This window comes from Gymnoscopelus microlampas (assembly GCF_963454915.1).
Source record: "Gymnoscopelus microlampas genome assembly, chromosome: 14".
Lineage (NCBI taxonomy): Eukaryota > Metazoa > Chordata > Actinopteri > Myctophiformes > Myctophidae > Gymnoscopelus > Gymnoscopelus microlampas.
The window spans coordinates 18762585-18776225 of record NC_139951.1 but is presented as its reverse complement, the minus strand read 5'-3'; the positions used below and the strand labels follow the sequence as shown (position 1 = coordinate 18776225).

The 13641-nt window shown below is 41.2% G+C and overlaps 1 protein-coding gene across 5 annotated transcripts in view; it reads left to right on the top strand.

The window, feature by feature from the left end:
• Positions 1-12107, top strand: part of znf281b (zinc finger protein 281b) — a 13653-nt gene extending 1546 nt beyond the window's left edge. For 2 of the 5 annotated variants that reach the window (XM_084078986.1, XM_084078987.1), the window contains exons 2-7: positions 2943-3496; positions 3850-3954; positions 4403-4526; positions 5569-5661; positions 6993-7111; positions 7729-12107. In XM_084078986.1, coding sequence (XP_083935112.1) covers positions 3020-3496; positions 3850-3954; positions 4403-4526; positions 5569-5661; positions 6993-7111; positions 7729-9366 — 2556 coding nt within the window. In that variant the 5' untranslated portion in view covers positions 2943-3019 and the 3' untranslated portion in view covers positions 9367-12107. The remainder of the gene's footprint in view (positions 1-2942; positions 3497-3849; positions 3955-4402; positions 4527-5568; positions 5662-6992; positions 7112-7728) is intronic. The other 3 variants (XM_084078990.1, XM_084078989.1, XM_084078988.1) reach the window with 3 other exon arrangements.
• The last annotated feature ends 1534 nt before the right edge of the window (positions 12108-13641 follow it).

Sequence of the window (13641 nt, the reverse complement as noted above, 5' to 3'; positions counted from 1 at the left end):
AAATGGTTTTGCGCCGGGATCGTTAGCCTTAGCCGATTGTTTTGGACCAAGGACGCAGAATGGGGATGCATTGATTTCGTCTCATTCAGGCTAACTGGCTAGCTTGCTATGCTAACTAGCTGGCTAAGTAACGTTACTACTATGCATCACAAAAGCTCATCCGCTTTTGAAATTTCTATGTCGCCTAGTAGCCAAATGGTCGACACTTAAAACAATACATTCCCACACTTAACTGCGATGCACGTCCTGCTTAGATATAGTGTGTATCTAGAAAGGTTTGACTGAAATCGCACGTATTAGATTTGACCTAGATATGGTTTGTTTTAGGCGAGTGTATTGAACCGTTTGATTTGCCTTAAACCAAAGCTCAGGCTTTCCCCCCCATCTTGGCTCTCACAAGCGAGATTTGAAGTGTTTTCTTTGGAAGGAATTAACGTGGTGAAGAAGAGAAACAGTCCAGTATGTAAAGCAGTAACATTTTTTTCATTAAGGGTAACATAAAAGAACCGATCTTTGTTTGGCTACAATCCAAGTCCCATGTGATTACAAAATGTCGTAGGCAAACACGTGACGAGGACGTAATATTTCAAAGGCATCACTGAGCTTTTGCCATTATTATATTTAGAAAAGGCAGAAGTTTGACATTTCTTTCTTCCAAAGATTGTCTTGAAGTCATGGAATCCTCCTCATTGATGATGGATACGGATACAGGTGAACTTGGGCACTTTTAGGAAGTGGGCACTGGTGAACTGGGCACGTTTATGAAGTGGGCACTGGTGAACTGGGTACTTGAAGTGTGGGGCCGGTGCATATCTTTGTATCTTTGTCAATCCCTTAAAGTCGGCCATACCAGCCCTGACAAAAAGGATAGTCATTTTATAATTAAAAAAAAGCCAGACGCCAGAGTTGAATAAAACATTAAGCTTATTTTATTAAGCATCCTTTAAGTGTAAAAAAAAAAGGCCAAGCGGGTGCTCACAAGAGATATAAAAAAATCTTAAAAGTGTATTAAATGTGCTTCTAGGATCAGTGGGAATATAGACTTAAAAAGGAAGAGGAGATCCGAGCACTAAAACAATATAGAGGAGAGGAAGTAAAGTTAAAATAACATTTATTCTATAAAAATGCCAACATGATGCGACCGGTTAAGGTCTGACTCTTCATCAGGGCGAGACCTGATCCTTTAAGTGTACGTTTATCCATGACTGCGTGTGTATTTTGTTTGTTTTCAAACTGCTGTTTGTGTCATGAGAACGCCACAAAAAATCTGCACTACTGTACATGTATGAGCATGTGACAAATTATGTCTTTGAATTTGAATCTCAATCTTGCATTGTCCCAAATCACCTCTTTATAGCAGTTTGCATTAACAAAGAAGTAATGATGTTTGGTCCATGACATGATAATGATGTTCAACTGAATTTTGATAACTGTCCCATACCAGTCTTAAGGCTATTAATTCTAGGATGTGTGAATGACCTTGTTTAGCAGTAGTTGGTGAGGTAATAATTACCTATGGACACAACATTTCTCTGATGACTCCTTCTGTTCTAACACAATAGGCAGGGCAGCTGTTACTCTTGCTCGCTCCGATCCAACTTTTATAGCATGCCGGTGACCTAGTTGGGAGGTTAACCTTTTGGCATAGTTTGCTTATTTCTTTAATCTTTGTTGACCTATTGTGGATAAAGATTGGAACAGCCAGTAATGACAATGTCTTTGTTGTAAGCCCAGTCAAATCTAAAGCTGCATGTTTATTTATTCCCTTTCACTGTTTTATGTGCACCGTGAAGTAATTGTATTTCACAAATTGTCAGTTGTTGCTTGGGGATTGGAGTCCTCTGCCATTTATGTACAAATGTCAACCCTTAAAAATGAAACGTGACTAAAATGTAGCTAAATGTGTCTGTAGTGAAACCAGTGAGTTAATCAAGATTTCCTGTGGGGTTGAATGATTTGGAAAACGTTTCGATTCACAATATAAATCAAGCTTAGTTCTGTCTGGCATTAGATACAGTCAACATATACACTAATATTTAAAGGACCGTAACTATTACTGCATGTTTACCATATCAATATTTGTTTAATATTTTGTGGTGCTAAATGTACCATTCAAAGACCTGGCTAATATTCACATTCTCTCGACAAAGTCATCATGGGGTTTGAATTGTGTTCATAAAACACATTTTTCTCCTGTGACTACTGACTATTTTCAGCTAGATTTTTCAAATTGACCTGTGCCTTCAACTGCATTAAGACGATACTGTAATGTCATTTTTACAAAAAAAATAAAGGCGACATAAAGTTTACTATTTGGCTATCAAGCAAGTTTAAGCAAGTTTAAATTAATGGAATCCAATGCCTTCCTGGAAGGTAGGAAAAAATAAAATAAAAACTGTATGCTTTGGTAAGTTGTTGGCAGTAATATAAATTATTACTTCTAGTCACTGGCTAAACATACAACATCTATGGTCTTTTAATACACATGTGAGGGTTGAAATTAAATTTGTACTTGATTTATGGACTACATATACATACATTTTGAACCCACCCCTCACATGCAATTAACTTTAACCTATGTGATTTGAAAGTCAATTTGTTTTATTTGGTTGATTGTTCAGCCCTAGTTTCCAGTAACTACACACCTGAACACCCTGCCTAACTGGTGTTACAGTTGGGTAAATCAAATCATTAGTGGGTGACTGATAGGACAGTGGCAGTTGTCAGTTTAGGTTATCTAGTTGATTTCCCTTAAAAAAGAAAAAACATTCCCTTACTGCAGATACTTTTGTTTCATTGTGGTAATGACATTTTCTCTTTCCTTCAAGCTGTTTTTAGCATTTGGGCCCAGTGCAAAAATGGCTCCTATTTGAATTCATGTTTTAGTTTTATCCATCTGCATTTCTTTGTACTAAACTTGGAAATTCTCCCTTCTTTCTCAGGATATTCCTCCCCTGCATTTCTTTTTAGTCTTTCGTTCCACCCCTCTCACCCTCCTGCACCAAGTAAGAGCCCCACCATGAGTATTATCCAAGACAAACTAGGCAATGAGTTTCTGCGCAACGGTGGCATGGACCCCAACTTTGCGCCAGGCATGCTGATGTTCAGCCACCTGCCGCCCGTCACCAGCTTCACGCGACTGGCCACCCAGTCCGTCATGAGTGAGCTGCCACAGGAGATGATCCTGAAGAAAGAGCGAGATTCGCCCCCTGAACACCAGGGCAACATGGGGGGCTTCCTTCACGGCATGGGCATTAAGCAGGAGCGGCTGAGTGAGCTGGACTACCGCATGCCCCTTTACGGCGGAGGCGGAGGTGTCGGAGTAGGGGTGCACTGTGCTGGAGGGGGCGCTGGGAAAAGTGGCACTGATATGCTGGAAATGTCCTTTGGCAACCATCACAACCACCAGAACATGCTCCTGCACGACCTCAGCCTCAGCAATGTCCAGCCTCTTGGAGAACCGGTGAGGGACATGAGGGATGAGATTGTTGTTGTGGTAATTACTATTATTGTTTTAAGAAGTACATGGACCCATGTAGTATTTTTGAGGCTCTGCCATATGTCATGGTCCTACGCCATGGCGTTTGGATAATAACTGCTAATGTTTTTTTTTCCACTGGGTGTGGGGGGGGGGTTGCTAGTTCTATTCTTTGAGTAGTTATATGGAGTCTATATTAACTGTTGAAAGTATGCTTCATGTGAATGTCGATTGGCAAAAATAACACATTTCAAAAATACGTTTTTCATTTGGGCGGTTGAAAAAACAGATTTTCAGTGATGAACACTGTTCAACAAAGTAGTAATTAGCCCTTAATCTGTGGTAAACTTTGTCTTTTTCCTTGTTCTCAGATGTCTGGAAGACCAGGTAAAGATCCCAAAGAGGCATCGGGTAGAAGAGGGCGGAAGAACAACGGAGAGGGGGGAAAAACCCGGCGGAAACGTGGAGATGCAAAGGTTGAAACCTTAACCATTTTAACTGATCTCAACAGATTTCCACTAGAAATGTATTTTTGGATAATGCAAGAGTTGAATTGAAATGGATTTTTAGCAGTGTTAACATATTTTCCAACTTCCCAGAAATGTTTTTGATAATGATTTGATAAGATACCTAATTATGTTTTGCGACCTTAAGTGGTTTGTCTAGGTGGGTTATTCTGCCATTTTTTATTTTACCCATGACTTTATTTAGACTTAGTATTTTAGATTGTGTGTTTTATTATTTACAATGTTGTGAAAGCTCAAAGTACAAGAATTTAACTCAACTGCAATGTTTCTACAAGCTGTCTTATGTGTATATGACAATATACACCACTGAACGTAGGTAAAAGTGGAATGGTTAGTGAAATGGTGAATCTGTTTTTGGACAAATTCTGACAAAAGACTTGTATATATTCTCCCATAGGCCATGATGTTGGATCCAGATGGGGCCTGCCTGTCTCCCAACTCCAAACCACACATTTGCGAGCACTGCAATGCTGCTTTCCGCAGCTCGTACCACCTGCGTAGACATGTGCTAATACACACAGGTGAGAAGCTCTTGGTGCCTTTGGGCTATTCACGGCCACAGTTTCTATTTTCCCAGCATTGAGTTTGAGCTTAGCCATCACAGATGAAAAATGTGCTTCAATTACCTTCATTAACAAGACCCAGTCTATTGTTTTACATGGCATTAAACATGGTCCTAAAACATCAGTCCTAAAGAACTGACAAATCAATATTTTAATTAAGAGTATTGCCATGTTACTCATTAGTAACGTTGAAATATACAGCCACAGTCAGTGTTTGGAAATGGTTGTGTTACTGAATGGGACAGAGGAGTTATATTAAGCCTAATGCGCCATCATCTGGATTTATTTCTGCCAGAATAGTTTCCAGCACTAAAGACAGACCTTATATAAAAAGACCTTATGTAAAATCAGACAAAGACTGAACCTAGGGGATGAGTCAGTTATGAGTCATGGATTTCAGGACGTATTAGTCAATCCCTTTGCTGGGAATTATACACATGGCTCTTTGAACTTGATGTCGGCTTGGATGCCGCAAGTCATTCCCTTGGTTTGTCATAATTGCTCTTAATAAATGTAACTTGCATGTGACACACGTCTATGCGATCTGAATTCCTCAATTACAACTCTTTATAGTCTGCTACCCCGACCCCAGCTTTTTCTTGTGTACTTGTGTAGTATACAACTGCCATACATGAAAATATTACTTTTCAAGAGGTGGTGATTTCTTATTTGCCAAAGAGTAATTTCATATATGACTGTACATTATAAGGTACCAGTCATTCTTAACTCTCGGCCTGGGGACCCAGACTATTAAAAAGATATACCACCTAACTTAGTCCCATATTAGATGAAAACAAAAAGTACGCATAGTCTGGACCAAATTTGAGATTCATAACGAGTATATCAATAAGTGTCAGCTCAATAGAAAAGGGGCTGGGTGACACATTGATACATTTGGCGTTTGATACATTATCAGATGTACACGGTCATCATCTGTGATGCTGGGCTCTAGCCAGGCTGACGATTAATTAATGTGGTGAGTGTGTGATTTGTACTCTTGATCGCACAGGTGAGAGGCCTTTCCGATGCAGTCAGTGTAACATGAGCTTCATTCAGAAGTACCTGCTGCAGCGGCATGAAAAGATCCATAGCGGTAAGTCCCTGTGCTTCAGAACTTGATGACATTTTAGGTGTTAATCAGAAATTCTTCAGAGACGAGTGGGTTAAATACAGAGACCAGGTCTCAATGGGTTAAATACAGACACCCTTCAACGGGCCACTTTGCTGTTGGTGCACATTAGCCCCTTTTCAACCAAAATGGTCAAGGAACTTTTCTACCAAGGAACTACATACATTTCAACTCCTTGATTCCTGCATTGCGTCTACATTTCGACTGCCTTCTCAGAGCTGTGAAGGTGGCTAAATTAGGATGAAGGGACCAAAGCAGGACAGTCAAGCAATGAGACGTTACTTCTGCGTGTGATGAGATAGAATACTGCAACAACACAACAGAAGACGTTTCTTTACTGTTGATATTTTACTGTGATATTTGAATGTTAACTGGAACTATGTAATTCATTTTATGTGCAAATATCCTTGCTTATGTATGTGATGTAAATATACATTAACATATCGGTCATATTTGTGTTACAATATTTGTGTGAGACAATTTATATTCACATTTGTGTGTTTGTGTCCTTCCAGGATACAATGTGAATATAAACAAACAAGTAAACCATATAAGTCAAGTTAGTTAACAGTGCACTGAACCCTAATAGGAGAAACATTTATTCAATTTATAGACATATTCAATTTAAATATGCCATATTTGCCAAGTGAGACCTACAGAACCATCATTTTAGAGGTTTAGTACAACCTTGAGAGCAGGGGATTTCTTTTGCCCCAGGAACCACAATAGAGCTATGTTCTAGTGTTCAAAAAAAGAGAAAAGTTCCTTGAACCAGCAATAGTTCCTGTCTTTGAAAAGGGGCTATTGCTTGCTGAGGGGAATGTATCAAACTGGCCTTTGGTTAGGCCACCCTGCCCTCACATTTGCCACAGAATCGGTTTATCTATGGATTTGTCAAGTGATCTCCAGCCTTGAAGCCTCACTATGTAATTATGTAAAAAAAAAAATAATGAACAAAATGTAATTTTGTCCAATCTGTATGCTAGAGTATGTTAATACGCTATAACTTATACAATTGGGGTGGTTGTATTTTGTCTCCTTGCTCTTCTATTGAAACATTTAGATTGTGTCAAAGGTCATGTCTCACCTAGACACAGGATCTGACATGAATTTTGACCTAATGCTAATGGTCAAGATTAAATGTATCCCCCGAACAAGCAGGTCGGGGGATAAATTGAATTAGCCCAATGTCAAAAATTTCAGCACTTGCGCAGGAAACCGGGTTCAAATCTGGGGTAGAAGAGGAAAGTTACATAGGGCTGCTTTAACATGGTCTGCTGTCCCTTTTTCTGTAGGGGAGAAGCCTTTCAGCTGTGACGAGTGTAACATGCGCTTTATTCAGAAGTATCACATGGAACGGCACAAAAGGACTCACAGTGGAGAGAAGCCATATCGATGCGACACATGCCAACAGGTAAGCAATGTCAAGTGACATCACGTCGATATCTACTATCATTTTCAGTGTTTGTAATCATTTCTATTATCACATGCTAATAATTTAAATGTAGTATTGGTGAGTTTTCACGAGTGCCTCCAGTTCAACAGCCCTGTCGCTCTATGCCTGCCCGCTGGCCTGTGACATTTAGAAATAAATGGTCTCTCTTTACAATGAATGAATATTGGTTGGATTGGCTCCTCCTCAAATTTTTGTGTTGCATTAATAATGTAGGGCCTCTGTGACATTTATCCTGCTGCCAGGAACCTTTTGTTGGGCATAATGACTTGATATGTGTGTATTTGTGTGTGTGTGTATATAGAAGCAATTTTGTAATCTCATGCGTAATATATATTTAAAAACAAAGGATGGATAAGACACAATAACATTTCTTACATTATAGTTATAGATGTTTTCATCTGTTGTGTTCAGATGAGCAGATGAGTACAGCATGTGTCTGGACACACCAACATTACACCACCTCATCAAGGCACATTATGAGTTCTCTATCCATCTAGCACAAAGAAATTAACCTAAATTCACTCTCGCATCTTTCTAATCTTCCTCCTCTCTGTCTCTGCCTATATTCTTTTCAGTTTTTCTCTAGAACAGACCGGTTACTGAAGCACAAGCGGACTTGTGGAGAAGCCATAAGGAAGGGACTGGACCCCAGCATGCTGGAGCTTAGCGAGGCCGAGCTCGGCCACGGCAGCTATTCACTCACTCAGGGAAACGCCACTGCCTCTGGACGCAAGAAGACGAAGTCTAAAACCGGTGAGGGCGGCGAGCGCAAGAGGAAGAAGAATGCCGCAGCAGCACCGGTGGCGGTAGGGGGCCCATCATCTGGGACGATGGCCCTGCAGGACTTCAACATGGAGCACCCGACAGGCTCCGCCTCCACCATGCATGGACGCACTCCCAAACTCGTCTTCAAAAAGGCTGGGCGCAAGGGCCTGGACAAAGGCCTCCTCTCCCTGGAAGATGGTGCAGAGTCATCGACCTCGCTCCATGGGCAGAAGCTGCTCTCCCAGAAGCCTGGCTCCATGGACCATGTGGGAGGTTCAGGCCTGGACAACATGGGACTCCTCCAGGGTTCTGGGGGCTCCAAGCAGGGGCCCATCACCACCAGCAGCAACTATGATGACGCAATGCAGTTTGTGAAGAAGCGGCGCTACCTCCATGCAGCCAACAATGACTATGGGACCGTCTCGTTGCATATGGCACCCCAGGGTAACAGTGTCATCCAGGGCTCCCTGGGGCCCGAGCCCACGCTAGCAATGCTGGACTCCTCGCCGCTGGACCTCAAGCACGACAAGTCGGGCATCCCTGACGAGGTGCTGCAGAGTCTGCTGGACCATTACGCACACAAGGCTGAGGCATCGCACCACCATGACGTGAGCTTTGACCTATCAGACCACCCACACCACGTTGACCTTCAGCCAGCCGCGCCAGTCACACCTGAGCTGGAAGATGACTCGCCCAATGGTGGCGATAAGACGGCAGTGATGAGCGAGTACTCCAAGTTCCTGCTCCAGGCCCTGGAACGCACCAGCCACAGTGGACCATTCCCCAGCTTGGGCCACAGTGGTCCCTTCCCTGTCCAGCTCTTGTCTAGCAGCTCCAGCCCCACTGGCCCCCTCTTCTCTGACAAACATATCTACACCACGTCCCCGCTGGAGTGTGGCTACCCGCCCGCCGTCTCCTCTCCTCTGCCCATCGTCACCACATCCACGTCCTCATCCTCCTCCTCCAAGTCCCACTATGGCATGCTAGTGGGCTCTCCTTCCCAACCAGGCTACCACCTGGGCATGGAAACCACCAGCCACCAGCAGCTCACCCCATCTCAGGAGCTGACCGAGCAGCTGGAGAAGCAGCACTCCCCTGGTGCCTTCAGCCTACCTCCCCAGGACCTGACTGCCCAGGGAGATGGCCCTAAGGCACAGCAGGCCAAGGCCAGTGGAAGCAATGCACCCGCCAATGGCTCCAACTATCCAGACCTGTCCCCGCTAGACCCCCCCAAGGAGGCCTCGTACCAGATCGAGAACTTCGCCCAGGCCTTTGGGTTCAAGTCGGGCCGCCGCACCCCTCTGAGCTACAGTGATCCTGGGGCGGAGGTCGACCACCGAATACGGACTCCAGTGTCAGAATTCTCAGGGTATACCAGTTTGTTAGCTGACGTTAGTGAGCCAGTAAGTACAGGATCGAAAACCCCGACAAGCCAAAGTTACAGATAAGGGTCAAACGAGGTGGGCCCAGTTGGGGGGCCGATCTATTACTGTCCATGCTGTCCCTATACCCATCTTAATTTTGTTCATGTAGCGAGGTCGCATTTTTTAAACACTGCCATTAAATGTTGATATGAATACTCTACCAGGGAGGGTCTTCCAAGGCCTCAAATGCAATTTTTTTAAAATATTCTCATTTTTTTATGTATTCAGTCTCTTGATTTCTGTTTAGAGTAGTGGGTATGACTATGAACATAAACCGTAGATTTAAATGTAATTTAAAGAAGTTAGAGGGTAGCTATGAACTTGCGTGATTTATTTTTTTCCTCTCTCCCTTGTGTTTTACCAATCATCATACCGTTGTAAAGTAATAATGAATGATGTTGATAATTTCAATAATGACATTTGTGGCAGGGAAAGGCCCAGAATTCAAATGGCAAAAAAAAGTATATATTGTCTGTTACAAGAAACGTATTATCTCAGGAAATAGGCAAAATTGTGTAATAAGACTTTGTATTAAGAGATGCAATGAGCACACTTTCTACAGGTGTACTTTGTGGCTACAAAGCTTTTTTTTTATCTTCAGAACAAAACAATGAGTTACAAGATCTTCCGGTTTCTACTACATTTAGCTTTGTCGAGATTATGGTACTATTGTCAATGTGAAGACATCCGCTGAAATGTTCTGTCATATAAGGCCACACATATATACTGTATACTTGAGGTAATATGGTTTGTTGTGGTTCTTAACCCACACAGTATGTTTGGTACACCAAGGGAGGAAATTTAAATCTGACGACTTCTGCTCATCAGTTAATGAAACCTGCCTAACCATGCACTCCGTAAGGTTGTGCTTGTGAGTGGCCCATGTCAGATTTGACATGGAAAACTACATGATTTCAAACTTCTCATTCAGGTCAATGGTACATGGGCATCATGGCTCTCTGTCTTTAAGCCTGATTTACACTTAGTCGTGCAATGGTGTCCCACTCCAAAAATACAAGCTCAGTTCGTCGCAATGTGTTGTGAACTTGTAGTTCGGCTGTTTCTGGTGCCGCTATACAACTAAGAATAAATTAGGTATACTGTAAGAATGCAGCGGACACCAGTCCTCCTTGTTCTAATCTCTTCATGATACTGTTCCAGACTTTTTCCCACTTTTCTACTCGTATAATATAATTATATCATTTATAATTATTATAAATATATAATTATATTAATGCCATTACTGTTCCTCTTTTGTTTTTGTCAATGGAATCAAACAAGCACTTTCTAAACAACTCATTGAATACAACAACAAACCCTTTCAAATCGCATATGTGACAAAAGTGATTATTATGATTATTGTTATTTTAAGAGGAGAAAACTGTGAACGGGCTGGGTGGGAAGGGTGGGTGGGTTAGATATGGGCTGACTAGGCATGAACGTGGGCATTTAGATGTATTTTGTTGGTATTTCAAGGGTGGTTGCAAAGGATGGATGTTTGCTTATTTTTTATTTTTTGGGACGGTTTGTCAGGTGATGTACAAAGATTTGCCATAATTTTGTTATACAATGTTCTGAGAGTACCTCTTTGTATTTATGTTGTCTTGAGAGAGGTGCTAATATGCTGGAACTGTTTGTTTTTAACCCCACTGTTGAAAATGATGACTGCTGGATGCATACCCAAACCCTTTTATTTATTCTTGACTAGCAACAAAACCCGGCAACAGATGTTTTTGCAACTATCCCCACAACCCCTCCAATCCCCTAAAAAAAGAAAAGAAAAAAAAAAATCTTTCAACTCCACAGAAGTACGAATCACAAAGAATGACTTCAGTGATACATTCTGAAAAGTTGCGGTATATACCCCCCCACCCCCCCACCCCCCACCCCATGCAGTCCTGCACTCACAAGAATAAACAATGGCCTTCTTTGTCTTCCGTGGCTAAAGCCATTCTGTCCCGGCAGCCAGGGTTGATATTTAATTTAGTTCATTTCCTGTGAGCCCCCCCCCCCCCCCCCCCCCTCCTTTCCTATGTCTGTGAGCTCCACAGCCAAGAGACTTTGAAGCTGCTCAGATTGCAGGGAACAAAGACTGACTGACCGGCCACTTCGCTCGAAACACACAAACTATGCTTTTAAAGGAAAAAAAAAGTGTTCGAGAGATGGAGATGTGAAAAAAACAATAGGATTGACCTAAAAATACCTCATATCACTGAAGCGTAAGAAAGCAGGGACACGCGTTTCATGTATGTAGTCGAAATAATTGTAGTATAGGTTCGACATATTGTATAATCCTGTAACACGGCCTGTGTTTACAATTATAGAGCAATTGACTCGATGAAATGCAAATGTATTCTTATTTTTAATTTTATTTTTTTGTCTGTAAAAGCATTCACGCCAAGCAGTGTTGCATTCTAGATGCCTCATAGTACATTCATTTTTCACGTTATATCCCTTCTTTTTGTTAATTGCCATAATGTGTTTTGATATGATCTCTAGAAGGATATTGTTTACAAAAATGTACAAAAACACTAAAAATGTGTGTTTTATTTTTATTTTATTTTTTGTCTCTGATATGCATGATATGAATTTTTTGTATGGCTTTTTTCTGACCGTCACCTCAACACCAAATTTTGTAGCAAAAGCCTCCCAATCCCAATGTCTTACGTGTCCTAGACCCCTTGTGATATGGTTTCCAGGGCTGTACCGGTTAAGTTTATAAACGGATTAGAGAAGCCAATAAAACATTTTTTTGTTACAAAAGAAATTCAAGTCTTTATTTTATTGTCCTTCACAAGAATAAATGCAGCAACTTGATTCTAACTCACCAACTCACTAAAATTGATGACTTAATGCTATGTGCACAATGATGAAGCAACTTTGTTTTTCTTTTGCTGATCCCAAACTAATCGTTATAGGCAGGTAAGAAGTAATGGCAAAGGTTCTTCTATAGTTGATGTCTGATTATTCTTAATTAAATTCTCCCCTTGTTTTCAGCCAGTGATCTCTGACTGCCTTACAGATGCTACAACTTTTCAGCTGTTCTGTTGCCTGGTGTCCTGAACATTCTACCCTGCCTTATGGCCTTGAAGTGAGTGATTTGATGTTGATTGGCTGCACAGTGGACCATGTGTACATGATAATGACAGATGACCATTGTAATAGGGGAGGGGAGGGGCTGTTTCAAAGAAGAGCATGAACTCATGGATAGAGCAATAAGGGTTGAAGCTTCTGCACTTGATAAATTCGAGGACATTTAGTTGAACGCAGTCAACAGTAATCAATTGATGACAATTAATTGTCAAGTTAAAATTAGTGATGGTGACAGCCCTATTGTTGGCAAAACCAGCGCTACACGATGTGAGTTCGAATCCACCGGGGTTGCATCTGGCTTTGTCGGGTGTCTATGCGTACACAATTGACAGCAGATACAATGATCGTTAGCCAGTTGCAATAACTATATATAAATCATGTAAACATTGCTCATAGTTTTGTAGTATAATTTTGTCTATCCATTACTAACCCCAAATGACCTTTTTAAAGGATGGAATTTACACACACACACACACACACACACACACACTGTGTGTGTGTGTATACATATAAAAATAATTATTTAAAAAAATACTTAATTTAGACAGTAAAAATACCTGACTATACCTTTACACCAACAATTTTACCTGACATAAAGAACTATTGAATAAACCGGAGACTTTATCTCTGTTATAGAATTGGTTGTACGCCAAATGGCAAAAGTAGCAGATCTACTGTACATGCTCAGAACGTTGTAATGTGAGCTTGTAGATGTGCTATTTCAGACTATTCTGACATGCCCGGAACAGGGATGCTAGGGTTCATGCAGCTAATGTAGGCCAAGTTATTTAAGTTGACCAAATTAAGCCTACAGGGGGCAGTATGGGTCTGGGAAAGGCCTTGCGCATTGTGTTGAGATGGATACTGCTTTATAGCTTATGTCCAACCTCTTCTTAATGACTTCTCCCCATGTCTGCTTCTGTAACCGCTCTGTTCATTGAAAAAAGAATAAACAATGAGTTCAGACAGAGTGGAGGAACATTAGAATAATTAGACAAATAATTTAGGTATTTTTTTCTTGTGCTGAGAAATCTTTTCAACCATCCACTGCAATTTGGATAGAAATGTGAATATTCAGTTATCTAAACATTATTTGCAATTAACAGGTGGATTTAGTAAATCAATAGCCTGTGCTTGCCTAATAATTTCTATTGGGTAACTTCATGGTTTTTCACAGTGCTTTTTAGTTACCTGTAATTCAGGTGT